The sequence below is a fragment of the Sparus aurata genome, chromosome 20, assembly GCF_900880675.1.
Source record: "Sparus aurata chromosome 20, fSpaAur1.1, whole genome shotgun sequence".
Classification (NCBI taxonomy): domain Eukaryota; kingdom Metazoa; phylum Chordata; class Actinopteri; order Spariformes; family Sparidae; genus Sparus; species Sparus aurata.
Genome location: NC_044206.1, coordinates 15,818,996 through 15,845,530, shown reverse-complemented (window position 1 = coordinate 15,845,530; position 26,535 = coordinate 15,818,996). Strand labels below are relative to the sequence as shown.

Below are 26,535 nucleotides of genomic sequence, written 5' to 3'. Positions count from 1 at the left end.
GGCTCACACCATTGATATGACATTAATAAATACTGTTGTACTGACTGATTGAAACTTGTATAAATATACTTTTATCATAGTTTGAACGTGCTAATAAACAAGCTGCTTTGGTGTAACTTGTCCTAAATAAAAGGCAAACAAAACTATGTATTAAAACAGGCCAAATCTGATCGTATATTAACCGAGCAAGAATATTGGTAAGACTAAATGCAGTCCAATTATGGTAGGAGCCTTATTGAAAGCTGTTGTTGCTCAGCGTTCAGGTTGGTACCTGGTACATTAAGAATGGATTTGATACCCAGCCCTCAGCACACATTTAATTGTTTCATCGCTTTCGGTACTTCAATCATATCATTGTTTAATATATTATCTGAGAATATACATATGAATCAAGGTAGTTTAGTTTAACAGCTTTATTTTGGCCACTTATCACAAAGCTTCATCTTGTCAGCTGTATTCCCTTTGTCACAGAAATGAATCCATAAGCAAATTCAAAGATTTCAAAGAGCAGCTGATTTAAAGACTAAGAGTATTAAAGTGCACGCACTGTTAAATCTCCAAAAACATGGTAAGCATTCGGAGCAGATGATTGAATGTTCTGAGGAGAGACCTACAGTATTTTAAGCACTATAAACCCCACAAATCTTGAAGGTAAATCTGATTTTCATTAGTCCTTCTTTGCCATCAGATCACTGCCTCCGGCTTTTTACGGCTTTATTTGTAATGGACAATAATATTTTAAGATAACAAACAAGTCCTTAGCTTTTCTCTGGAGACAGTACAGGTCGACCTATCTGCAATCGGGTCTACTGCGCATGTGCAACACTTCACTTCTCTTCAGACACGTGCGGAAAGGTAAAGTATTGACCTTGGGATATAAAACCATAAAGTTAATACACTTTTACTTGTTTCGGTTCATACATTTCGTCATGTTTCGAAGCACAACATTGTTTGAGTTTGTCGTTTTAGGTTGTACTTAGTTAACGCCGTGTTAACTGTTAGGTTGCTAACGGTAATAGACCTAGCCTGTCGTTAGCGAGCTAGCTTAACTCGTTAATACCGTGAAATGGAGGCTAACCGTTTCACGGCTAGCTGAGTAGCTAGCTAAAAATGCAGCGCTGTTTCATACCGTACGAAAACGTTGCGCACTTCTCTACTCAAGTCATATTTTATTGAACTGTCTGACTCAATATAACGTCTGTCATATTGACAGCTGGCAGTATGTATCCTTCATTTTCTCCCAACCTGGTTCGACCCAACCTGCCCTTGAGGAAACCATCATCGAGCCCAATGGCTCTTGGCGCGTCGCTTGCTCCAAGACTTTCCATCAGCACCGATGTTACACCTGCGCGCCCCTCGCCAGACGCCACTGGAGATGGTAAATCAATGTCACCATTAGCAGACTAGTAGTGGGCTGTCCATTATTGGACACACCTGTCAGGCAAACCAGTAGTTTTATATTTTTATCTGGGTAACTGTCAATAAGAAGCAACAAAAGTCTGCCAATGTGCGACTATGGCAGTATCCTTAGCTACTCGGACCAGATATTTTCTTTTCTTTTTTGCAGGTCCTAAAATGTCACCCTTCAGCAGGGATATATCTACAGTATGTAACAGACTTGCACTTCTTCATCGTTGGCCTTATCAGTCTGCTCTGTGTTCACTATCAGTGCCATTGTTCCACTTATCCGAGTGTTTTTTTTCTAAGGTGTCAGGATCCACGCCCCCAGCGCTGACTGTATACTTCTGCAACTACTGTGGTCAACAAGGTAATCGCCACTGAAGTCACTCCTACAAGTGAAGTGACACATTAGGTTCCTGCACTCTGATGGGCCAACAATATGTAAGAGTTCATAAAAAAATCCGTCAGAGTGGCTTTTGATTAGACCAAAATTGTAGGCTAATGGTTAGTCTGGTGTTCCCTTGCCACCAGTGATTGCAACACCCCCAAACTGGTCCCCTATTGACATTGCTTATTACTTCTTTGTGGAGTATGACATTCTCCAGAAAACATCAGACAAGTCAAACATTGTATTTTATTAGATTTGACTTTTAGTTGAAATTCAGTGCAGTCAAGTTTCTTAATTACTTTTGTTTACACGACAGGAAATTTCCGTTGCAAGCGCTGCAAGAAGACGCCTTACTGCTCTGTTGTGTGTCAGACAGAAGACTGGAAAGCACACAGACATGTGTGCAAACCCATGGAGCCAGAACCTGTAAAGTAAGTTGGATCAACAACTTTATTAATGCTATCCAAAACCAGCAGACAATAGTTGAGTCATAATGTACTGTCCAATAAATAATGTGCACTCACCTGTTTCTTTTTAAAGAGAGAAACCAAAGGAAACCACAGCATCACCCGTGACCGAAGACAAAGTTGGCCTGCTTGAGTCCAAGGTAAGCGCACTGATTTGGAGATCTTCAAGTTTTCATCGTGTGAGATAACACTATTGAAAGGATTTGTGATCTACGTTTTGTTATCTCTTCTTAAACTTTTTACAGACTTGTGATGATGCACCCAGTCCCCAGAGGGTCTATTTAAATGACTTGCAAATGACTAAAGTCATTACAGGAACACACATCCAGGTATAATATGCTCAGTGTGCCTCAACTGTAAAGACTGATCCAGCTAATGTTATTAATACTAGAATCTCTCTTTGTTGTAATTGTGTATTGTTTAAGGCATCTGTTGTAGAGTTCTACAGCCCTGGCAGGTTTTTCATGGTTGCACAAAGCCCTGAGCTCCTGGGAGCTCTGAACAGCATCAGCACAGAGCTTCAGAAAACATACAGCTGCCCATCAGTGACAACATATGTACCCTGCACTGGAGAGGTGTGCGCGGTTCAGTTTTCCTGTGACATGGTAAGCGAAGGCCTTCTCAAGCAATTTGACAAGATGGATAAGTACACAAATATGCATATTGGCGCAGTCCTTGACTTTGACACTTGCGTTTTCCATCTATTTTTCTACTTGTAGAACTGGTACCGGGGCTTCGTCCAGGCTTTGGCTCCTGACCAGAAGAAGGCTAATGTCCTTTACATTGATTTTGGCAATGAAGAAGATGTTCCTGTGGAAAGGATTAGGCCCCTGGCTGCTAATATCCCAACATTCTGTCCATGTGTAAGTCCATTCAAGTTAGATTAATGTTGTTATATACCAATGTGACATATGGATGTAAAAATATTGTTTTATAAAAAAAAATATGAATAATTCACAGACAACTGTCAAAGTCATTTGACATTAACCCTGATAGTTTGTAGTGTTCCACAGCTGGTGTGATGACCCCTAGCTCTTGCATCTATTACTTCCAGGCAATGGAGTGTCGCATCGCTGGGGTGGTGCCAGTGGCTGGCAACTGGTCAGGCGAGTGCTGTATTGCAGTGAGACAGCTGTTGGCCGGCAAGACTGTGACTGTGAAGCTGGTGGACATGCTAGAGCATGGTCGCATCCACACTGTGGATATTCAGCTTTCTATGGGTAGGTTGTTACAGAGCTCCTTAAGTCCTGAAATATTATGATGTGGGAGGTGCAATTTGTGATGGGGAAACGCGTGCAAGAGTTTTCTGGAATTTAAACACAGATAAGAAAACTCTCCTCCCTGTGTCTTTCAGGAAAGCAGCTGAGCACATTCCTCCTTGATCACGGTTATGCAGCAGAGGAAACAGTCAACAGAACACCAACTGAGCAAGAAATAAGTGAGTTGGCTGCACTGTCCCATCTCCAATCAGTCTGCGGACAAGGGCTGCAACATACAGAACAAAATCGCTAGAAATCCCTGTTGCACTGCACTTTGAAATATTATTATACACACTTCTTTTTGAGGTATCAAAACCAAGATGTAATTTAATTCACATATCACAGGTGCCACAGTTAAAATAAAGCAATGCATGTGGGCTCTGACCACGTGATGGGACTTTTCAGCTACTGAATTTATTTTGTGTTTGCTACCAATTTAGAATATTCAGAGTGATGCAAGTCCTCTTTTTGTTAAGGGCTGTTATGGCTGCACTTTTGTCTGAGCAGCATCTTGAAATTGTAAATAAAATGAAAATGTTAAATTTCCCCAGGAGGCATGGTGAGTGCATCTTTGGAGAACTTCAGGCGTCTCTCTGATGGGAAGGATAACAACACCTGGGCTAAGCGGCCTGAGCCCATCACACAGGTGGTGGGTGACTCCTTCCCTGCTGTGGTCACCCACTTGCATTCACCAAGTGAAATTCTTGTACAGAAGGTGGAGAACGCTGGTAAGAAGCATTTGTTCTGGTTCTCACAACTTAAAGCTCTGGTCTTTGACATGTATTTTTAACCTGAGGGCTTTTGGTTTGCAGGAGTGATTCAAGAGTTGCAGTTGAAGCTGAGGGAACACTGCAGTCAGGTCCCAGCCCCTCAGAACTTCAGACCAGCCCTCTGTACAGTTTGCTGTGCCCAGTTCTCAGGTACAACACATACACTGTGCAGGATGTGACAGTATGATTAATAAGAATATGCCTGGTTGATTATGCCATCCACTTAAGAAAGAGATAAAATAGTATTGGAAATAAACAAGTTAATAAATGGTGCAAGTTGTTCAAGCTGTTGACATTTGAGCAAAGTTTTACTAGGATCAGAATTTATATCGGCATTTAAAAAAAATTGAGTCCAAAGGTGCTTGAACTCACCAGTTCATAGATCAAACATACGTTTCTTCGCTTACATTTGATCTGTATCTGCCTTTAAGATAAAGGTTTTTTCCTCTTGATTGACTTACGGTGCTCAATCTGTCAATGTGCTTCTTTTAGAGGACAAGCAGTGGTACAGGGCTGAAGTTCTGGCTTACTCATCGGAGGAACGCGTCTGTGTCGGCTACCTTGATTTTGGCAACTCTGAGGAGGTGGATTTAGCCCACCTGCGGCCGATCAGCCCTGAACTACTGGCCCTTCCCATGCAGGCTGTGCCTTGTGGTCTAGCAGGTAGCACATCTGCTGTGAAGCACATTTGAAATGTTAGAACTTGAGTTTGAATAGTGATCCTTTCCTTTACCAAAATAAGTCTCCCCCATTGTGTCTGACTGTGTCTTTGGACTCCTTTCCAGGGGTGCAGCCTGTTGGGGAGAGCTGGTCGGAGGACTGTGTGATGGTCCTCCAGAAAACGGTATTGCACAGAATACTGCGGGTTGAGATCCAGGGGGTGCACGAGGGCAAGGCTTTGGTGGCCCTGTATGACGAGTCCAGTGACCCTCAGGTCAATGCAGTGGAGATGCTTATCTCTGCTGGTTTCAGTGTACCTGCTCCTGTTACCACCAGCCATGAGCATCAGGTTGAGCAGAAAGTGACTACTGCTGCTGCAGAACCACATGGTGGGAAGTGTGAAATAAATCCCAATTACTTTTGACAGAAGAGTGTCAAAACACAAGATATACATTTGCCTGTTTTATGCACTTCTGTGTTGCTTCAGGGCCTCCCCCAGCCTGTGAGCCTCTGCTGTGGTCTTACACTGAGCTTCCCTCTGATGGCCAGACAGTGGCACTGCTAGCCAGCGTCGTGGAGAACCCTCAGGAGTTTTACTGCCGCATCAACAATCCTACAGGTATTGTTGTCTCTTTAGCTTAGAGGGCCACTATCATTGTGTTTTGTCAGAAAACTAAGCTCAGTGTAGGCTGATAGACACATTGCTGTCTGCCTTTGTCTTACCATCACAGTTTAGGGGATGTTAAACTCTAAAGCTGATTATCAGTGATGTTCACTATGATTCATTTTGTCTCGTTTTCATTTTGTGGGCAGAAAGTTGTATTGGCCACTCAAAATTAGAAGAGTAGACGATTTGTGTTTGGTGTCTTTAGTGCAATAATTAATCTGCTGTTTGGTCTACAGTTGCAGTTAATTATTGCATGTATATAAATCTTTGATCTCCAAAAATCTTGCAAGCAACTCTAAAATCTAAGGGAAACACTGCAATGTGTATGATACTAGAGCACAGATCTGATGATTTCTGATACAGTTTCATGTGTTTGTGTGTCTGTTTTACAGACCATCAGCGGCTGATAGAGCTCGGGGCAGAGTTGAAACAGCACTGCGAGGCTAATGCCTCACCTTTTGTGCCCAAAGTGGGGGTGCCCTGTTGCGCCAAGTTTCCTGGTGAGACAATCTACCTTAACATTCGCTGTGATACACACTGTCAGGCAGCTCATCAAACAGAAGTTGACCATCGGAATTGTCTTTATTCTTATTTGTTTTGGGGGAATTTAGTTGCACTTGATGTGCTTTTTGCTCTCCAGGTGATGGTGCGTGGTATCGTGCTATGGTAAACGAGATGTCTGAAGACGAGACGTCTGTGAACTTTGTGGACTATGGTTCTTGCATGAAAGTGAAAAATAAGAACCTTCGACCCATCACACCCCGACTCCTGACTCTACCCTTCCAGGCTGTTCGCTGCAGCCTCGCAGGTTGTGTGTGTGCATGCGAGAGAGGGCGAAAGGGGACAAACTAAATATAAAGCCAAATATGGCTCATAGTACTATTAAAATAGGGCGTTGAAAATGTAATTAATTTTTTTAAAGATTTGTGATTTAATTTGTTCTCAAAAGTTGGATAAAAAGGGACATACAGCAAGGTTATGTGTGTGTGTTTGGATTCAGGTGTGGAGCCCCTGGGGTCAGAGTGGAGCAGTGAAGCCCTGCTATGGTTTCAGACTCTGGTGGATGGCGAAAAGCTATCTGCACGTGTCCTTTCCGTCTCGGAACAAGGCTACAATGTGAAGCTGGAGAGCAGAGGGCAGGATATGGCGGTTGCCCTAATTTCTGAGCAACTAGCCAAAGCTCCTGGAGCGATTCCCAAAGAGACACATGGCACCACAGGCTCTGAAGCCAAACACCAAGAGAAAATAGAGGAAAATGAGCACAGCCATAAACAGGCGCAAGCCTCCAGCCAGACCGGAGCCAGTTACAAAGAGATACCAACTGAAGGGACTGCAACGCCATCAGAAGGTCAGCTGGAGTGTAGGTGTCCTCAGGATGAAATGCAATGGTTTGATGATTTCAGGAGCCTAATTGAAATTGTGCGCTGTAATCTTTCTTCAGACCCATCTTTCCCAGTGGACTGGAAGACAATGGAGCTGCCACTCAATGAGACCTTTCAGCCTTTAATCCCAGCTGCCATAAGTCCTTCCCTCTTCTACCTGCTGAGTCCCAGCCGGGGTCAGAACACTCACCCTTATCCCTCCTAGTCGTTATGAGATGCACAAGTAGTAAAACATTTAAATCTCCCTTCTATCGTGATTGCTTTGTGTTTTGCAGTGGACCAGCAGAAGCTTCAGGGTGTGATGATGGAGCTGGCAACATACTGCAGCAACAACCAGACCTCTTTATCCTCCACCGTCCTGAGCAGACCAACTCCCGGGGCTGCCTGCTGTGCCCAGTTCTCTGGTGAGGTGACATTATTTTATAAATACAATCTGTATTTTAATTGAAAGGTAAATCCAGAGATACACTTCAATCTATGGTCTTTATATAACAATGCCAGAGAGACAAGGTGTGGAGTATGAATGAGGGTGGAGTGAGCAAGCCAAGCTCAGTGTTTCTAGGCGTTGGTATGACCTCCTCAAGCCATTGTGTATCAGAAAGGTAAATTAAAAGTGGGTGACAAAGTGAGCAAGCTTTTGAGTACACTGGTTTCACATCTTTGAATTATATTAAGCCAAATTTTTAAAAGAGATGACCCAATCAGAAAATGGAATAAATCAAATCTAGCTATACATTCGTTTTCGTAATCACTTGTTTTGTTTTTGTTTTTTTTTCTTTTATGACAAAACAATGTAATCTTGTTGGAGTTCCACAACATGGTCTAAAAGGAAATTGCATCCAGGGTTTAATAGATACTGTCAGCAGGGGAATACCCTGTCACACAGGCATAATCATTTCCACTCATCATTGAATGATTACAGGCAAGAAACCCCATCAGGACAGACCAGCTGAGCCAGTCCTCTCACACAGCCTGGCACCATGAATTCCCTTCCCTCATTTTCCTATCTAGGTTTTATGTTTGCGCGATGAATGTGCTTGAGACCCCACCTGCAGTTGTTGCCCCTGCAGACCTAAGCTGGTAATTTGGTGTCTGCTAGTAGATGTAATTACACAGCGCGTGTGCAGCCGTTCGTAGGAGTGGCTCTTCTTTAAACACAGTATGCAGCTAGGAGACTATAGCCTGGCATACATTCCACAGCTAACAACAGGGTCTGTTTTAACGGATTTGTCAGTGCTGTCTGTTGGGTCTTAGCCGGTAAAGGCCCATTATTTTTTTAAGGACTGTGGTGTAGGTAATCGTCTTTGTCATGTCTAGATTCAAGGCTTTTTTAGGAAGCCTGAAATCCTTGTGATCTAATACTGATACTGAAAACAGTATTTTTGTTGGTCTGGATTCAAACACCCTGGCTTGACTTCTAATTTCTGTTTTTTAAGCTGACAATAACTGGTACCGTGCAGTGGTCCTGGAGGTCGGTGAGAATGAATTGAGAGTCATGTATGCCGATTACTGCAACACTGAGAAGGTGCCGCTCTCCCGTATCCTGCCCATCCCCAGACATCTACTGCAGCTTCCCTTTCAGATCACTCGCTGCGCCCTCACTGGTAAGACAAAAGGGATGTCATTCCTTCTCCATGAAATGATTTATGTACTTCACCACAAGTGTTTTTTGTAATTGCTCTGGATTTTTCACTTATCACACCGCTCCCTCACACATCACTAAGCCCTCTTGCCTCTGTTTCTAGGTAGGGAGCACTTCCCTGCCGAGTGGCCAGAGGAGGTCCTGCAAGTGTTCCAAAACCTGCTGTCTAATGGTGTCCTCGCCACTGTCCAGTCGTTCGATGGATCTGCTAACATGCTTTCACTCACTCTGCATCCTGAAGCAGGTGGGGGGAACCTCACCGCCATGATCATGGATATACTGCAGGCTCAGGCCAAGAGTAGTCCTTGCCCCTCCACCACCCAGAAGGCTGAGCAGACTGATAGCAGCACATTAGCTAGCAGCATATGTGCTGCCAGCACTGACTGTCCATCCACACCTGAGACCCAGAAGAGGCTGAATAGTCTAAACACTCCCACTGGTCCACCACCTGAGACACAAACCACAGCTCCTCAGCAGAGGAAAAACACTTCACTGACTCCAGAAGACGGTTTGTTAAGTCACAATTTCTCAATGGGATTCTTGAATTTAGTTGCTTGTCTTTACTATTATATAATCGATTCAAAAAAAAATCAAAGCAAACTTTGCATTTATATTCATTGTCACAATTTCCTCTAAAAAGAATAATAATGTGTTCCAGGATGTTTTATGTGTGCTGAAATTAAGCAACAGTTGTAATATTTTTTGTTTCTTAGTAGAGGATCAGAAGATGGTTGCACAGACGGAGCCTCCATGTACAATTGATGCAAACACTGACGGTATGTGTGCTTTAAAACAAGAACATGATCTGAGACTGCCTATCTGTAAAACTTTTGTCAAACAATGGTCTTTGTCACACTACCGCTTTAAAGTAGCATTGCATTCACTCAACTATCTATTTGAATCCCAGGTACTCAGACCTCTGGATGCTGCTGTCTGAGCCTGAAAAATAAGGTCAGAGCAGGTTTCACTTGCTTCTGAAAGCATCTTTGAACTTCTGTTATCTTACCTTGATAGAGCCAGGAGATAATGGTCATCTTGTACTTTCTATGTCCAGCTTGTTAATGTCAATAATGAGCATGTTGTTACTTTCACAGATTGACCACCTGGAACAGTTGGTGCAGCTGCAGCTTTCTCTCATCCAGCAGCTCGTGGCACAGACAAAATAAGACTTACCACATACATTACATTACAGTTGCCAACTTGTTGAAATCAAGTTGTGTTGTTTTTTTCTGGACCATATTTCACACTTATTGTGGCCTCCAGAAGCAGCCACCCAGCTTGTTTTAATTTTGTCCCCTTACTCAAGAAGTTGACATCCAGCTTTTAATTTATCTTTGTCAGTACTTATTTTGTGTCCTTATCACTGATCTTACACGTTGTTTCAGTGCCTTTTATGTTTTTAACCTATGGTTAACTTCGAGTCACATTTCACTTTTAATATTTCTGGAGGTTTTCATAAAAAATGCTGAATGCACTCATTAGGTTTGTTAAAGTTGCCTAAAAAATGTAAGTACATAAAATGTTCAACCTCAAATTATCCAAGTATGTGCGTTTCCAGTACATGTGCATTAACACACGCTGTTATGCTGCCATCTGTTCCTTTGTTCTGTCTTAATCACCTGTTCAGGTGGGATGTCTAGCCCGATTCATTTATGTTTGACATGAGTTTCAGTTTTTACATAAAGGTTCTGTGACTAAAAGAAAATGAATGCAGTGAAGTGGTTTTATTATTCCTCCACACTGGCAACAGCCGTGGTCGGAGGCATTATGTTTTCAGATTGTCCGTCCATCCAACACCTCTGACACTAATGGCCACTGTGACTTAAGGGTGGGCTTATTGGATTTTGTTGGTCAAAGGTCAATATGACCTCTACCACTTTCTTGGCTTTGATTTAAGAATTTATATACTAACTATGACAAAAATTGCACATAATCTCACACATAACACCATTACTCAGCAGCAGAAGGGATGATTGCAACCATAATTCACATTCGGTAGCCTACTGACTTGATTCATTTTTGGTGGCCACCTTCTAACTACTGATTTTATAGATCTCCTGTGCTGCCAGAGTTAAGATGTGGTTTACTGGCAAATCATTACCCTTTCAATAAGTTTATACACTAATAGACTATAAGTAGACCAACACTAACTTGTTCAACTTTGTGATTTATTCACATTATAGGTCATCCCTTAATATAATTAATATGCAACTTAATTAACTGAATATTCACGATAACACTTGTTTATTTTTTTATTACATTTTTTTTTTATTATTATTTTTATTAAGCTGGTCATCAGATAGAAACGCTTAGTTAGCCAATACACAAAAACAGAAATATAATTACAGAGGTTTTACAGTTTCTTACCAAAAACTAATTTATACGCATTTAGTACTGAAAGTAAGCTAGCTGTGAATTAAAGGTGAAACACGTGACAATGTTCGTTTCAAAACACCAACACTGCCCTCAGTCTGGACTGCTAGCTTTAATAATTATAATAATACATTTATTTACATTTACATAGCGCTTTTCAGGTACACAAAGACGCTTTACAGGTTACAACAGAAATGAAATATGTTAGCTTTATGGCTAACGGCAGCTACAGTTAGCATCAATTAGCCGTTACCATGGTGATATGCTGCCCACTGCTGTTTGGAGCATAAAGTAAAACAGCTAGGCGGCCATTTCTTACATAATGCACAATTAAGGCTCCTTCCTTCACTAACATGCAACTAGAATAATAAAGAGTTAAATACTTTACATACAAAGTGTGAGTGTGAATATAGATACAAACAATAGCACTGGGAAGAGTCGCACGGATTGGACCGTACCGGGACGCAGGTACATCGGAGGTGGGCATGACGAGTAGGTGGGGTCGCTGCTCTCTCCTCCTGTCCGGAGCAGAGCAGCAGTCAGGGCGGAAACATCGAGCAGTGCAGAGGAGAGGAGAGCCGGAGAGGAGCGCTGTCTGACGGAGAGGTTCAATTCAAGGATTGTGGAAACGCTGAACAGCGCATGGTGAGTGGAACTAATGTTTGTCGTTCATAGAGGAAAATCTGGAGCGGGTGTATTTTACCACGAACTGCTGTCTTATTTTTAGGTCTCTGCTAATGACGTGTGGCTTGAAACGTATGGTAAAAACAAGAGAGTGAAAACGTTAGAGCGCAGTTTTCACATTTCTTGAGTGATGTCTGCAATGTAAGAGCTTTAGGAAAACTGCAGGTAACTTGAACCACAAAAAAAACAACAATCTCTTGAACTCGATGTAACACACTTGGTGCTTAAGTGGGCTGACACATCCATTAGTTTTGTCTTCTTGTGTAAACCTCGTCCACTGTTGCATGTCAGGGGTCATCACCTCTGGCCCCATCTCAAAGCAGCCTTGACCCCCTTGACACAATGAGCAGATGTTTTTTTAGATTAGAGGCTAGATGTTGAGAAACCAAGGGAAGCAAACATGTTTAAATCAACATGTTCTGTCAGTATTTTCACGGTGAAACCTGATTGTATATCTGCAGGGAGGTTTGATAGATGATCGATCAGCTGAGGACGAGCCACCATCCAACCTGTTTCCTTGTAGGGTGAGGGAATTGATGCTGCCTGTGGTCGCCAGCTTGCTCTTACGCAGCCACATTCCAATGCTTAAATTACATTGCCATGAATTATAGTTAGTTGTCACATTGTAGAAAAAGGAGAAGAAAAAAAAGTTTCCACATTTTGTTCCTCGGTTGTTTTAAGAGCGACTATTTCAGGTGACTCGCCCTGAAAATAATTAAAACTGATGTGGATGTTTTGTTTAAGGTGACACACCTCCAAGTACAGGGTTTGGAGATTCTTACTTTTTTCTTCTTCTTCTTCTTTTTTTGTATGAAGTTGGTCCAAAAAAACTAGCGCCCCTGTGTAATTATAGGCTGCTGAGTGGAATCACTTTCCAGCCTGCCAACCGATTCAAAACAGACGGTGCATCCATCCATCCTTTTTTTTGTTGTTGTTGTTTTTTAAGGTGCTTACATTTTCAGCAAACGGATCTCGCTCTGCCGTTATTTGCATTTAAAGTGACACATTTACGAGCCTGCACTCGAGATAAGAGGGTATCAGATTTTGATTAGTGAGTTCAAAAACACCCAAGACTCCAGAGAGCAGAGCAGAAAAGTCTGTCCACTGACAGGCAGAAAGTGAGGACAGCCAAGGGATGAGTGGTGGAAGGAGCCGAAAGAATGCCTGTGAAGAGGGAGCCAATTTTGAGACAGGTGTGTGCCGCCCCGTGTGTGTGTTTTTTATATGTAGGCATGCATGACCGCTTCCTCCTGCAAGCATATGTGTGTCACCGGCAGTAATGAAATCTCTTGTCCTCGCGTCGTACCGGCGAGTGCACAAATAGAGCGTCAGTGGCCCCCCGGAGATGTTTATCAGTCCCGAGGCTCCTCAGACGGCTGCTGCATGTCAGCTCCGCAGATCTGTATCGCAGACACACAGACTCCTCTTAAGCCGAGGCTCCGTCCTGCACACAATTCTATCTCTGTCTCGGGGTGGGTACACACACACAGCTTTACCTGTATGGAGGATTTCTCTGGCACGTCCTGCCTGTTTAGTCCACCCCAACACACACACACACACACACACACACACACACACACACACACACAGAGGATAGTATGGCCAGGCTTATCAGCAGTCAGAGTTAATCAAACCTTATCTGCAGCCCTCAACTTCTTTCTTATTGGTGGCCAGCGTGAAGAGAATGAGGCAGGCAGGGGTTGATTTAGATGTGAGGGTAAATCCCCCGAGACTTCTGATGGTATCAAAGTCGTGAATGTAATGTGAAGAAAAGGCGTATCATGTGGTCATTTTTCAGTAATGTTGAAATCCACTTGTGTGAGTCAGTGAATCTTGAAGTGGGCTGAAGTGCTTCACTCCGGCTTCAAACCCAGCCTCCCAGGTAAACACACCGATCATCACACTGTAGACAGGGGCAGTTGTAGAGGGGGCCAACAGGGGCCAGTGCCCCCGTAACTCTGAGTGCAGACCCCCCTGTGGGTTGTACTGAAAGGAAAGGCGGAAATAAAGTGTCTCAGCAGTTTACTAAACAATCAAAATTGTTGAAATTGTAAACACTGTTTTAAGTCCCATTTATCCCTTGTCTGAATGAAGGATTTGTCTTTTTTTCCTGGGTTGTATGTGCCCCCTAACAAAAAAGCTGCCCCCCTATTAAAACTGGTCTAGAACTGCCACTGGATGTCGAAGACATGCTTTTGCAGCCGTCGTGGCATACAGTGCTCTGACGCTCTGAACCATTCCTGTCAACAGCGCGCTCTCTTGACCACACACGCGCTTCAAAAGAAGATTGGGCCTCGATACCACTTATCTTTCTGGCCCACTTAAAAAACTAAATGGTCCGGATGGAGGTGTCGGCAGCCACTGGTGAGGAGCTGATGGGGGTTTGATAACTAACCGATGCATTTTTCATGTTGATTTAATTGGTCTGTGAGGAATAATAACCACAGCCAAATCATTTTGAGCTGCAGGACTCTTACAAGCAGTGCAGTTGAAATGCACATTGACACCGACATCCTGGTGCTCAGACTCCTGGCTCCATATTTTGTCACCATAACCTTTGATAAGAGGTTACAAGCAATATAGTGCGTCATTTTAAAGATTTATAATATCGTGTGTTTTTCCCACCTCTCCTCTGCTCTCAGGTGTATTTGATTAATCCCTGTCACTAAGTATGTGTGCATTTTGTTTGTCGTTCTAGGTGTCCCGACATGCTCCGTCACGTCCACCCCTACCTCCTCTTTACGCTGCTGCTTCTTCAAGGTCGGTTTACTTATTTTATTACTGTTTTGCATTCACTTTCAGTTGAGGAGTGCCTGGTATTCAGAGCCTTTAGATCAAGCCCTGATCTAATTAATATTTGTCAGTGTTCCCTTATCATTACCAGTATTTGACCGCTTTAAAAATGACAGTATTTGAAGAAAAATGTGATGGCGCACAACCTTTCACTCATCTTTAAAGTTAGGTGAGTGGATAGACCGCTCTCATGTCTCTACAGCGGACATGAAACTACAGCCATTAGCCTGTTAGCTTAGGCTAGCGTAAGGACTGGAAATGGGGGTAACGGGGGACAGCTTTGCTACAGCTAGCCTAGCTCTGGCCAAAGGAAACAAATCAACCTACCAATGCCACTAAAAGTCACTAATATGAGTCTTCAGTTATTTAAAGAGTGCCAGGCTACATGAAATCATTCCACTGTCATGTACTATCAATTTGATACTACACCCAGCAGCCAGCTAGCTTAGCCTAGCCTAGCATCAAGACTGGAAACAGCTTCAGCTAGCCTGGCTTTGTCCAAAGGAAACAAAACTTATCAAAAGTCAGAAATTTATATGTCCTTTATTTTCAACATTTTGGGGAATAAGCTGTTTTGTCGAGATGATTGTTCACACTTTTCATGACTGTAGTAAATGTGATGCCTCAGCTAGCAGCCAGTAAGCTTAGCCCAGCATAACGACTGGAAACAGGAGGAAACAGTTAGCCTACCCTGGCTCTGTTAAAAGTAACTTAGTAAAATGTTAATTTATTTGAATAAATGTCATTTTATTTATTGAAATTAATTGTTAAATATTTCAGGAAATAGCCTATAGGCTTTTCAATTGTTGATTCTACTTAGATAGGCTATTCTACTTTGTTACTACTTCATGAGAACGTGAAGCTAGAAACTATCAGTTAGCATAACCTAGCCTTGTCCAAAGGGAACCAAACCCACCCACCAACATCTTTTTAAAGTAACTAATTAAAATGTAAAGTGACTTAAAGAAATTGTTGTTGGATTTTCTATTGTTAATTCTACTTTGATAGGCTACAGTAAACATGATGCTAGAGGCTAAATAGCATATAGCTCAACTAGCCTAGTATTAACACTGGGAACAGGGCTGGCCTGGCTCTGTTCAAGGGAAACAAAATCCACCAACTAGAGTTGAATGTCGATACTTGCCACATTGATAGTTGATAGTGAAACAAAGTCCTAGTCGTGTTCTCACAAAGACAGTGATTTAAATGCTCTCTGTGTGGGCATTTCTGAGCATAATTGGGGTGTCAGTTTGTGACCTTCGTGTTGGAAAATGTCTGATGCTTAACCGATGCTCCTCTGGTCAACCTGAGAATCTTTACAAGATATTTTACTGCTTCAACCTGTCACGTCTCCAGTGCTGAAGAATTCCTATATCTTTCCCCTCAAAGTGATTTCCTTCCCCCGGTGCTTAAAATACCACTCGTTTCCAGTCAAGTCAAATTTTGCATCGCTTTTATAGCGTATGGTCAGCCGTTCTGTCGGACCTGAGCGTCGGTATTTGCCTGAGGGGAGAGGCGGGACTCCTAGAGCAATATAATCTCTGGAGTTGTTTTCAAAAATGACAGCTTTAGCACCATCTGAAGTATTTGTATGCGGCCTTTTAAGACTTTGAACTTGAGCAAACCAGACTGTTTCACCTTGTCAGGACGCCCCCTTTTGCCTCCTACGCTGACAGCACAGATGACATGTTGCGGCGCTGTACCAGCTCCATCCACGTAAGTCAGCCCGTCAGATAAAATGTCTCAGATAGGCCGATAGTGATCTTCATCGTAATCTCTGATTTCAAGGGAATATATATCTCCCAGACCACGGTGGGATTAATTAGACACGGCCTTTACGTTCACAGACAGTAAAGATACACAGTCACTGTGCCTGAGGCACTTGGCTGAACAGACAGGCTTTTTGTTCGGAGCGGTGGGGCCCCACTGACCATGAGAAAGCAGCTTGCCAAGACTCAAAACTTTCACTGTCAGGAGGACTTTAGAGGCCGGACCGACGTTGGAATTAGGGGCAGATGAAAGGGTCAGGACTGTGTGGGAGCTGAAGTCTCTCGTTCGACAGGTGGTACTTTCCTTTAATGTTCCCGACCTCCTGCCGTCTGCTCCTTTTTATTCAATCAGTTAATGAGGGAAAGTAAAGCCTGTGAAGTCCTCGATGTCTAGATCCCAAAGATGTGAAGTCAGCGGCTCAGTTTACTCTGAAATGAACTATCTTTTCGTACAAATTACATCAACATAGCATAAGATTTTGTATTTTTGTCAAATTTGAACAGCAAATTGTTTTTCACTATTCATTGTCAGCAATGCAGATATTTTCTCCCTGCTGCTTCTTTGGCTGGAAGCTTAAAATATGTTTGTGGAAGGGTGCATACTGAATATAAAGAGGAGCCTTAGGGTGGCTGGTTAAATAGCTGGTGACCCTGAAACCTCCCACATTAATGACCACCAGCAGTTACTGATAATCACCAGCAAAGAAGGTCATCGTCAGATGTTTTGTTCTTCCCTTTGCTTGCACTTTTCACACCAGTCTTTCTGTTTCTGTATCTTTTCATGAGGAGGATGAACATGCTCACCAATCTGAGTTGCTGTAATGCAGCTTTACTGAATGCTTATGCTCATATGCTGCACCCCCCTCATTTTTGTTCATAGCTGTTAATTCCCAGGACCTCAAATGTCTGCAAAAATCCCTCAAGAAGTAAAGAAAACACAGGAAAACAGATAACACGACCTGCAGTGGCACTCCGACTGCAGCCATGCTCCGCAGAGGACCATCTCTCTGTCCGTCAGCGTCTCAGAGAGAGAGGTGTCTCGGCTCGTGTGTCCGCTCTCGACCGACGCTCACCTTCTCCCCCCCTGCGTGTCGTCCTCATGCTCATGGCAGATTACAGGCATCGAAGGGAGGCTGTCACAGATTATTTGCCAATGGAAGCAGTAAATCCGTGCTTGAAGTGAATTCAGTCAGTAGTTCAAGTCATTCCACTGTCATTAAAATAACCTTTTTGTTGATATTCCTTCAGTTTGTTATAAGAAGTAAACCATGAGTTGCCATAAGATTTTATTTAAAGTAGTCCCAGCTGGTTTTTTTTCACCAGTAATCTTTCCAATGATAAAAAGGGTTACATGATCTTGATCTTGATCTTGAAGAATGCCTGAGGGCCGAAACGTCAGCTAATAAAAGAAAACTGCGTTTGGGGTCAGACGCCTCTTATCGTCATCTCATCCCAAAATGTTTCACTGCCCAACCATCGCTGCCAAACTTCCCTGTCCTTCTCTGCTGTTATGCTCTTTTGACACGCGGGACACATCACCTATTTCAGCTAATTACCAGGTGCTAAATCGGCACGAGGCGGAACAGGCTGGAGCAGGTCAACAGGAACACGCTGACGGTCTCCTCCCGGATTCTGAGAGCTGGAATCTGTTTCATGTTTGTAAAACTCGCTGGAGTGCTGCGTCGCCGTGCCGGACCCAACGCCCCCGTGTGACCCGTCGGGGGGGTCATCAGGGACAGCATGAAAAGTCACATGTCCCCTCGCTCCCTCTCTCCGGCCCTGTGCAGTACGTGTGCCTGAATAGAGCGACGTCCTTTCAGTGGATGGAGCGAAAGAATGGCTTTCTTCACTTGTCCGCTCGCATTAGCTTTGAACGCTTGATTGTCCCTCGCAGAAGGGGTCAAGTGGGAGTCAGTTAACTGTGTTCAGGGACAGAATCTGTCATGAATGAAACTAAGTAAATACAGCTAACAGAGGAGACTTTAGTTGACAGATAAGTGTGATTATGTTCCTTCCTCCTGATCTGAAGAGTGGTTACTCATAATAAGGAAAAGTAAAACACTGTGCACATACAGCGTGTGGAGATATCTGACCAACTTCTGTGTTGTTTGTCTCTCCCAGTCCGGCCGGGCAGCTCGGTGCAGGAGATCCAAACCAGCCATGAGAACATCCTGAAGATCAACTCGGCGGGAGAAAGTGAGCAGACCCTCGAGCACAAAACATCTTTATCATGACAAAATGATTAAGAAATGGTACACAGGCCTCCATAGATAAAATACAAATCAGTCAGAGACGGAAAAACAAAGGAATTTACAATTTAACAAATGGTTAAACAGTATAAAATCCCCCTGTAGTGAACTCCCCATGTAGTCATACTTTTTGGGGGGGATTATTACCGATCATTACTAATCGAAGAGCACCACTAACCAATATTTGGAACCGATATACAATTTAACTTTAATAATGATGCTCATATTACAAGCCAACAAATTCAGCTCCAGTTATTCTTCAAAACAGAACAGCAACAAAACGACTAAATGTTTATTAATTTAATGTTACAAAACAAGACCTAGGAAAGAACGAATAAATCGTGATCGTGAAAGAAAGGAGACGGTGTTTGGAGGTGAGAAACAGACAGACACACACACACACACACTCTCTCTGCCTCTAATGGCCCTCTTCACGATCAGCCGCACATTCTACCATGACAGCAGCAACAACACTTATTTATACCACCTGCGAGTACAAACACGCTCGGCAGAGAGACGGGGGAAGAGTTTTTGCTCTGTAATGGGTTTTGCGAGTGAAGAAAAGTTGAGCTCCGGCATGCTAATCTGTTCTTCCTCTTATTACATCAAGTTGTTATTTTCATCCCCGGCAGCCCATTTGATCACTAGCCCGGATAATCCCCATAACGCTTTTATATGCAGCAATGGAGTGGGAGCTGGAAATGCAACGTGGAGACAATGAGTGGGTCTGCGCCCGTTCAGATGTATGATGTGTTTAACTGTGTGTGTTTCCAACGGGAAGCGATGCAGTGCTCCGCCGCCATGGACGTCCTCTTCCTCCTGGATGGTTCGTACAGCGTGGGGAAGGGCAGCTTCGAGAGGTCCAAACACTATGCCATCAAACTCTGTCAGGCGCTCGACATCGGACCAGACAAGGTTCGTATTTTACTGTTCGTTTCCCTTTTTTCTTTCTCCCGTGTGTCAGTCATCATTGATGTGACTCCGCCCTCGATCAGGTGCGGGTCGGCTTGATTCAGTTTGGTTCCACCCCTCGGCTGGAGTTCGGCCTGGACTCGCACACCACCAAACAGGAGCTGAAGAAGGACATGAAGAAGGTCTCCTACAGGTGTGTCTCTCCTCAGATGAATAATCTTTGGGGATGTAAAATATCATTATTATCAGCAGTATATCATCAGAAAAATCCACAACACAGATGTTTTCGAGGAGCTTTACGAGAACATATTCATTGGGACATTTCATGTGATCTTCTCACAGGGATGAGACGGAATTTGGTTCAACATCCTAGAAATGACCATATTGATGTGTATGTAAATACTTTGTAAAAAGGTCATTATTAGTGGGGCATGATGTGTAACTATGATGACAATTCACATCATCTGAAAGTGGATTTAATTCCAACTAATTCCGAAAGCAGAAAACACACAAGTCTACACACTTTTAGAGGCCAAGTGCCACAAACGCTCCCTGGGAAGAAAAAAACAAATTAATTTCAGATTAGCGGGCTACAACACAGGTGGTCACCAGATACTGGATAAGTGCGCAAGCCGAGAGAGAGGAAGGTAATTTGGCCCAGTGTGTGTGTGTGTGTGTGTGTGTGTGTGTCAGTATGTGTGTGTCTGCGGCGTTCACAGCTCAGAGGCAGCCTTTTGGCTCGTCGTCTGGTTTGAAACGGTTACCCGTGTTTTGAACTCATTAGCTGTCACATCGACTCACATCAAACTAGTAGCTCAGAGAGTTCAAGTGTAGCAATATGCTAAAGCCGATAAACCACAAGACTTCATTTGTGCGACATGTATGTTTATTAATTGCGTTATTGGTTATGTAATGCTCTGCATCTCCTCCTCTGACCAATAATATAACCAAGAATATGAATAAAATGAATACGTACAGCTGACAGCACTGCAGAAGATGAAACCATTGATCATAAAACGTGTGCAGGAGACAGAAAAGGGCTCCAAAACAATCACTTTTGACAAAACTTACAAGCAAATTTAAAGTTTGGTGGTTGAATCAAATTGTTAAAGTAGATTGTATTTAACAATATAATGTGTAAGATTTTAGGATAATATGGATACACAAAGCCAGTGTTGTCAGAGCAAGTCTTAGAGATATAATATGGGACAATTCTGCACTAAAATATGTTCAAAGCACCTCCTTATGTTCCTTCTACGCATAAAACAAATTCTTAACGTGTCAAAAGATCCAGCTTGTCTAAAATGTGTGTATGTAAATGTACTGCTGAGCACAAGAGAGGAGATTTGCATGCCAAGACATCTGCAGCAGGGCGCTGAGGTCGAATTAAAATCTCGCCCGAAGGCCTTTGTGGTTTTCACCGTATTGTCTTGTAGTTTGAGTGCTCCGAGCAGACGCAGCATTGTTTTCACGGTAGAAAAAAAAAAATTTAGAAAGTTAATATGGTGGCAGCCGTCATCATCAACTTAGTTTCAGCAGCCCTTTCTTCTTGTAAACTTGAGCCGACCTGTTTTGTTTGTGTCTCGACTGAAAGAGACTCCCGCTCTGAGTGACATTTATGTCTTTTTGAAAAAAAAAAAAAAAAAAACATGACAGACTTTAAATGGATTTCTGGAGCCCTGAGGTGATGAAACGCAGCCGACGCTCAGACAATTTAATGTGCATGTTCTGTCCGGGAATCCAAACAAAATTGATTCGTGGTTTACTTTGGCGGTGACACGCGGCAGACTATCGACTCTGCCTGTTTCTGTAGCGCAGAACATGTCCTCTAATTGTTCTGTTAGAGTAACACTCTTCCAAACTGTGAACTCTCAGGGGAGGCAGCACCCAGACAGGCCTGGCTCTGAAGTACGTGCTCAGGAAAGGTTTCCCAGGCGGTCGCAACTCCTCCGCTGCGGCCCAGATCGCCATCCTCTTATCAGATGGGAAGTCTCAGGGCAACGCGGTGCAGGCGGCTGCTCAGCTCAAAGAGACGGGCGTGGTCCTGTTCGCCGTGGGCCTCCGCTACCCCAGGTGTGTAGTAATGACACAAGAGTCTTCTTCTCTGTTTTGCAGTGCAGTCTTTTTTTAAAACTTTTTTTTTTTCCCTAGGTGGGAGGAGCTGCACCATTTGGCCAGCGAGCCGATGGAGAGCCATGTCTTCTTCGCCGAGCACTTCTACGACGCCGTCAACGGCCTGTACACCACGCTGACCACCTTCTCCGTCTGCAACGCCACACCTGCAGGTGGGAGTTCAAGTTCTGCTGCACTTCCTTCACATCCCCGCCATCACCTCCTCCTCCTCCTCTCTCTCACAACCCTCCTGTCCCGTTTCCCCCAGGCTGTCTGCTCGAGTCGTTCCCCTGCGTGAGGAAGACGCTGGAGACGGTGAAAGAGCTGCAGGGGAATTTCATGTGCTGGAAAGGCTCCAAGGGGTATTCCCCGTACACGTCTCTCTGCCCACACTACAGGCGAGCGCGCATCACACTCCCGCATTCTTCTTCACCTTAAAGTCAAAATTATGGTTTTCCTGAGAGGGTTCATTTTGAATTTCCGGGACTTTCACAAGAAAAGGACTCCTCATTTCTGTATAATTACGATATAAAATCTCCGTAACACGCTCAGTTGACAAGTCTGCAAATTTCATGGTTTGGTAGTAGTAATTAATGCATTACTTTGCCATTACAGAATTACTAATTCAGGTATTTGAAATTTCTCTGATTTGTCGTTAATTCATTCTCTTTTAACTTCTGTCTAACTTCCCCTCAGCAGATTGAAGCGAGTTGTTGCAGCTTGATTTCCAACTAGTTTCTGATTAACTAGTCATTTTATTCTGGGTACATTTTTATAGAAATAGTTCAGGTTTTGGTTTGGTTAACTATTTAGTTTGGTTTCTCACGATTGATCGACCCACCGCCTTGTGTGACAGGTGACGAAAAAGGCAACAGATGCGGGTTTCATGATGAAGAAGGACACCGGGGTGAAAATGTGTAACTCTCGTCTTTCGTTTCTCAGTGAACCGCAAGGCTTCATTTGTTCAGTGGGGACAACTCCCATGTGTCAGTGTTAATAAAAAACAACCAAGTGTAGTTGTTCCAGACCCTGCCGGGGGAAAATTAAAACGGCCTTTGACAAAAATTCATTTCACAGCACATTGCAGCTTCGCCGCAGTGAAACGGCCCGAAGGCGAGTAGAGCGCACGATTCCACGGAGCTATCAAAACTTTCCATTTGAGCATTCTTCTAGGATTTTTTTTTTAGGGAAAACTGCTGCTTGTACAACACTTTAAAACATATCTATACTATCGAATCAATGTGTGTTTTTTGTGTTGTGTTTACATGTGTGTTCTGCAGGTACAACAAGGTGTACAAGAGACACCAGACAGTCTGCCATCGGACGATCTGTCCAGGTTACAACACTTTTCTTTGTCCTTTTCTCTTAATTTCAGATGTATTCGTTTATGTGTTTGAGGATTCACACCATTCTCTCCCTCCACTGTGCTGTAGATCCTTGTGACTCTCAGCCCTGTCTGAATGGTGGCACATGTGTGTCAGAAGGTCCGGATGGTTACCGTTGCGTTTGTCCACCCGGCTATGGAGGAGACCCCCACTGTGGTCCGTACACTGTCTTTATATTTACTGAGAAATTAGGACTTTGAAGCAATTTATGAACTAACTCATCTGCCCGTCCCTCCTCAGCTCCTGCTCTGTCCCTGGACTGCTCTGTGGACTTGCTGTTCCTGGTGGAGGGCTCCGCCACGCTCACCTTGGAAGGCTTCCTCCGCCTCAGGTCCTTCCTAAAGCGCTTCCTGCAGACCGTGATCGGCTCAGACACCCCCAGCAAAGTCGGCCTTGCGGTGTTCGGCAGGGAGGCCAGAGTCGAGGCCCAGGTGGGCAAGTTCAGAGGGGACCTGAGAGGTCTGCTGAAGGCCGTGGATGCCCTCCAACCAATCGGCGGCGAGACCAAGACAGGCCAGGCGCTCCGCTACATCACACGCCACGGCTTCGTGAGCGCGCCTGTCTTTGCCGACGTCTCGGACGATCTGCCCCGCGTGGTGGTGCTGCTCACCTCCACTCCTGCTGTAGACGAGGTGGTTGAGCCCTCTAAGTATGCGCGAGACAGGGAGATCTTCCTGATTGGCGTTGGACCGAACTACTTAAAGGGACAGCTAAATAATATCACTGGAAATCCTCAGAGGACTATCACCTACACGTCACCTGAGCTCGGTGCCAAGATCCCTGAGCTCAAGGCTAAGATCTGCAGTGTGGATACACAAGGTACTGACCAACAGATACAACAGTGTTTTTGTTATTTGTAATCATTATGAAGTAAATGTTGATAACACGATGTAATTGTAATAGAATAATGACGCCATCTGTGTATCACCGGCCACAAAATCTCCCCGGAAAATGAAGGCTGACTGGTGTGAAGTCGGGCTGGCAGCCTGAGCCTACGTCTCCATCATAGACTAAATTACTGAATAAACTCACATTTTGTTTTGTTTTTGATTAATCCAGTGCTGCTTATTTAATTTAGCACAACATAACTCAGCATAACTCTTTGTCTTTTTTGTTCTTCAGGTTGTCTGGGCCAGGCAGTCGACCTTGTGTTTGCCCTCGATGCCTCTGGCGGCGTCGGCCGAGAAAACTTCGCCACCCTGCGCGACTTTGTGCGCGGCCTCACCGTCCAGTTCGACATCAACCGCGATGTGGCCCAGGTGGCGCTCGTGGCCTACAGTCGCAGGGCCACCACCGTCTTCAACCTGGACACCCACGACACCGGCTCTGCCATCCTCAAGGCTGTAGGCGAGGCCGACTACATGGGTGGAGTGGCCTCGACGGGCGCGGCTCTACTTCACGTCCACTCCAGCGTCCTGACGGTGGCCAAAGGCGCGCGGCCCGGAGTCAACAAGGCTGTGGTGGTGGTGACGGACGGCTCAGGAGGCGAGGACGCCGCCGTCCCAGCCCAGAAGATAAGAGACAACGGCGTGTCCCTATTTGTGATCGGTATCGGAGACGTGCAGAAAGAGAGGCTGCTGCAGATCGCCGGCTCAGAGGAGCGGATGATCTCGGTGCTGTCTTACGAGGATCTTAAGTACTTTGAGGACGTGGTGGTGCAGATGGTGTGTTCAGGTGAGAATGCAGGGAAATAGACCTTCCTACGACAGCTTGCTCTATGGATAGGAATAAGGGACTGATTGTGATTTAATTTCTCAGTTTAAAAATGTTCACACCTTTTTTAAAGAAACAAAAAAGAGAAAATGATGATACAAAATATGAATGTATGAAGTGTATGTTATACTAACCAACTGTTTTATTATAAATGTCTTTCTATTAGAAGCTAAAATGCCAGTAAACCTGTGCAAGCCCAACCCATGTATGAATGATGGAATCTGCATCCTGTCTGGAGGGAGCTTCCGCTGTCAGTGCCAAGGCTACGAAGGACCACACTGTGAAACAAGTCAGTATCATTAATGAGCCCTCTTTCTTTCTTTCTTTCCTTACCTGTCTTATTTTTTCACCTTTTTTCATACCTTCCTTTTTTCTTCCTTAGCAATTTCACTATTTATCTAGAAGCTTCTGTGTGTGACTTTTTCTGTCATTCGTCCGTAGGAAGCAGCAGGTCTTCATCCAGAGGAGATCTCCCGCGGCCCGCTGGTCTCAAGAAGAAGAGCAGGCAGAAGAAGAGCCACCAGGAGCTCCTGCATCACTACAGACTGCACCGCAGGAGGCATGCTGCCTGATAACACCACACACACTATACAAAGAAATAACTCACTTACGGACACTTAAGAACCAAGGATGTTTGCAGGGCACACAGTGGAGTAAAGGGAAAACTAATGCTACTGTTTCAATATTTCAACTTGTATCTCAAAGTGCCTTCAGACTGTATGTACTGTATTTCCACTGCTGTGATTGTTTCTTGTTGAATCTGTCAGCCATCACTGTGCAATTATCTCAATATCATATTATAATATATATCTGTGTCAGGATTTTTTAAAACGTAATATTATTTTTTAAGGTTTCATCACCGCTACGTCTTTTCTCCCTCCGACTCTGACTCACAACGTCATGTTTGTGCCAAAAAAGTGCTTTAAACCCAAGTGTTATTTTTGATATATATTATATTTTCTCATTCTTTTTTACAGTAGACCCTTCTGAAATTCACTCTATGTAACGAGGTTGGGTAACACTTAATAATAAACAACAATATATGGTAATGGTTAATGGTTATTTCACTGTTATCAAACAAATGAAATGCTTTTTGAAACAGTTACTAAGCAGTTGTTTATTGGAAAGTTCTAACCAATGTTTCTAATTGATATGCTGTGTAGTTCATCTATTAACTGAACTTGCATTCCCATTATAAAGCTGCTTTTGATGTTTATAAACCTTTTTCTTTATAAAACATTTATTAAGTAATTCTAGAGGTTTCCAAACATCAGTTACAGCTTTCCAATAAACAAAAGCTTAATGAATAATTTATGAAGCATTTGATTTTTTTGGTTGGCAGTGAAATAACAATTAACTCAAGTTTAATTAAAGGTGCAATATGTAAGAATTTTAGCTTCAAACATTCTAAAATTAACTAGTGTCTAAAACTAACTACTAACGAGTGTGAATAAATAAAAGTTTTGGCTTCATGTGCAAGTGGTGTAAACAACAACTCTTCGGCTAGCTGCACAGCTAACTGAGCTAACAAGCTAACAGTAGCCACAGTCAGCAGCAGTTGGTGATACGCTGCCCCCTATTTGCCCCCTATACAAGTAGCCAGCTCTTCTCTTCATATATTGCACCTTTAACTATAATTTTACATGATAGTTAATATAAAGTGATACCAAAGGATTTTTAGATGTTAATAAAGGTGATTGATTGTTCTCAATAATGAACAGAATCATGTTATAAATATATGTATATATGTATTTCATCAGTAGTTACATTAGTGTTATATAAATACAGGAAAAATGGCTGTTTTTGTACTTTTACTTTCATCAATATTGGGGAAAAGAGAAAAAAAAATAATGGGACAAATTCCAGAATACATGATTAGCATGAAACATTTATATTTGCATGTTAGAAT

The 26,535-nt window shown here is 43.4% G+C and overlaps 2 protein-coding genes across 7 annotated transcripts; both read left to right on the top strand.

The window, feature by feature from the left end:
* The first annotated feature begins 738 nt into the window (after window positions 1-738).
* On the top strand, window positions 739-10,341 carry tdrd1 (tudor domain containing 1). 4 transcript variants are annotated; one of them, XM_030399389.1, is made up of 26 exons: window positions 739-855; window positions 1,214-1,378; window positions 1,568-1,605; window positions 1,708-1,768; window positions 2,106-2,220; window positions 2,330-2,396; window positions 2,502-2,585; window positions 2,682-2,861; window positions 2,976-3,119; window positions 3,311-3,476; window positions 3,611-3,694; window positions 4,067-4,243; window positions 4,328-4,435; window positions 4,778-4,948; window positions 5,071-5,334; window positions 5,445-5,564; window positions 6,005-6,112; window positions 6,253-6,420; window positions 6,613-6,972; window positions 7,054-7,170; window positions 7,270-7,398; window positions 8,431-8,598; window positions 8,740-9,144; window positions 9,350-9,412; window positions 9,544-9,587; window positions 9,731-10,341. In XM_030399389.1, exons 1-26 carry the CDS (start codon window positions 816-818, stop codon window positions 9,800-9,802), a joined length of 3,618 nt encoding a protein of 1,205 aa, XP_030255249.1. In that variant the 5' UTR covers window positions 739-815; the 3' UTR covers window positions 9,803-10,341. The 4 variants fall into 4 exon arrangements, with proteins under 4 accessions (XP_030255249.1, XP_030255248.1, XP_030255247.1 ...); XM_030399388.1 differs by having other exon boundaries at window positions 5,433-5,564; window positions 6,613-6,960; XM_030399387.1 differs by having other exon boundaries at window positions 5,433-5,564; window positions 9,353-9,412.
* A 948-nt stretch (window positions 10,342-11,289) lies between these two features.
* vwa2 (von Willebrand factor A domain containing 2) lies at window positions 11,290-26,344 on the top strand. 3 transcript variants are annotated; one of them, XM_030399320.1, is made up of 14 exons: window positions 11,290-11,654; window positions 14,392-14,453; window positions 18,377-18,451; window positions 19,286-19,419; window positions 19,500-19,609; window positions 21,292-21,489; window positions 21,568-21,701; window positions 21,797-21,926; window positions 22,809-22,864; window positions 22,962-23,069; window positions 23,154-23,732; window positions 24,036-24,587; window positions 24,793-24,915; window positions 25,068-26,344. In XM_030399320.1, exons 2-14 carry the CDS (start codon window positions 14,402-14,404, stop codon window positions 25,196-25,198), a joined length of 2,382 nt encoding a protein of 793 aa, XP_030255180.1. In that variant the 5' UTR covers window positions 11,290-11,654; window positions 14,392-14,401; the 3' UTR covers window positions 25,199-26,344. The 3 variants fall into 3 exon arrangements, with proteins under 3 accessions (XP_030255180.1, XP_030255181.1, XP_030255182.1); XM_030399321.1 differs by lacking the exon at window positions 11,290-11,654 and adding an exon at window positions 12,655-12,886; XM_030399322.1 differs by lacking the exons at window positions 11,290-11,654; window positions 14,392-14,453 and having other exon boundaries at window positions 18,378-18,451; window positions 19,282-19,419.
* Window positions 26,345-26,535: the final 191 nt, after the last annotated feature.

Coding starts and splice junctions, on each gene's coding strand:
- tdrd1 (XM_030399386.1), top strand. CDS start 816: ATGTGCAACACTTCACTTCTCTTCAGACACGTGCGGAAAG. Junction 3,695..4,066: donor ACCAACTGAGCAAGAAATAA/GTGAGTTGGCTG, acceptor AAATTTCCCCAG/GAGGCATGGTGAGTGCATCT. Junction 9,413..9,543: donor AATTGATGCAAACACTGACG/GTATGTGTGCTT, acceptor TTTGAATCCCAG/GTACTCAGACCTCTGGATGC.
- vwa2 (XM_030399320.1), top strand. CDS start 14,402: ATGCTCCGTCACGTCCACCCCTACCTCCTCTTTACGCTGCTGCTTCTT. Junction 18,452..19,285: donor GATCAACTCGGCGGGAGAAA/GTGAGCAGACCC, acceptor TCCAACGGGAAG/CGATGCAGTGCTCCGCCGCC. Junction 22,865..22,961: donor CCATCGGACGATCTGTCCAG/GTTACAACACTT, acceptor ACTGTGCTGTAG/ATCCTTGTGACTCTCAGCCC.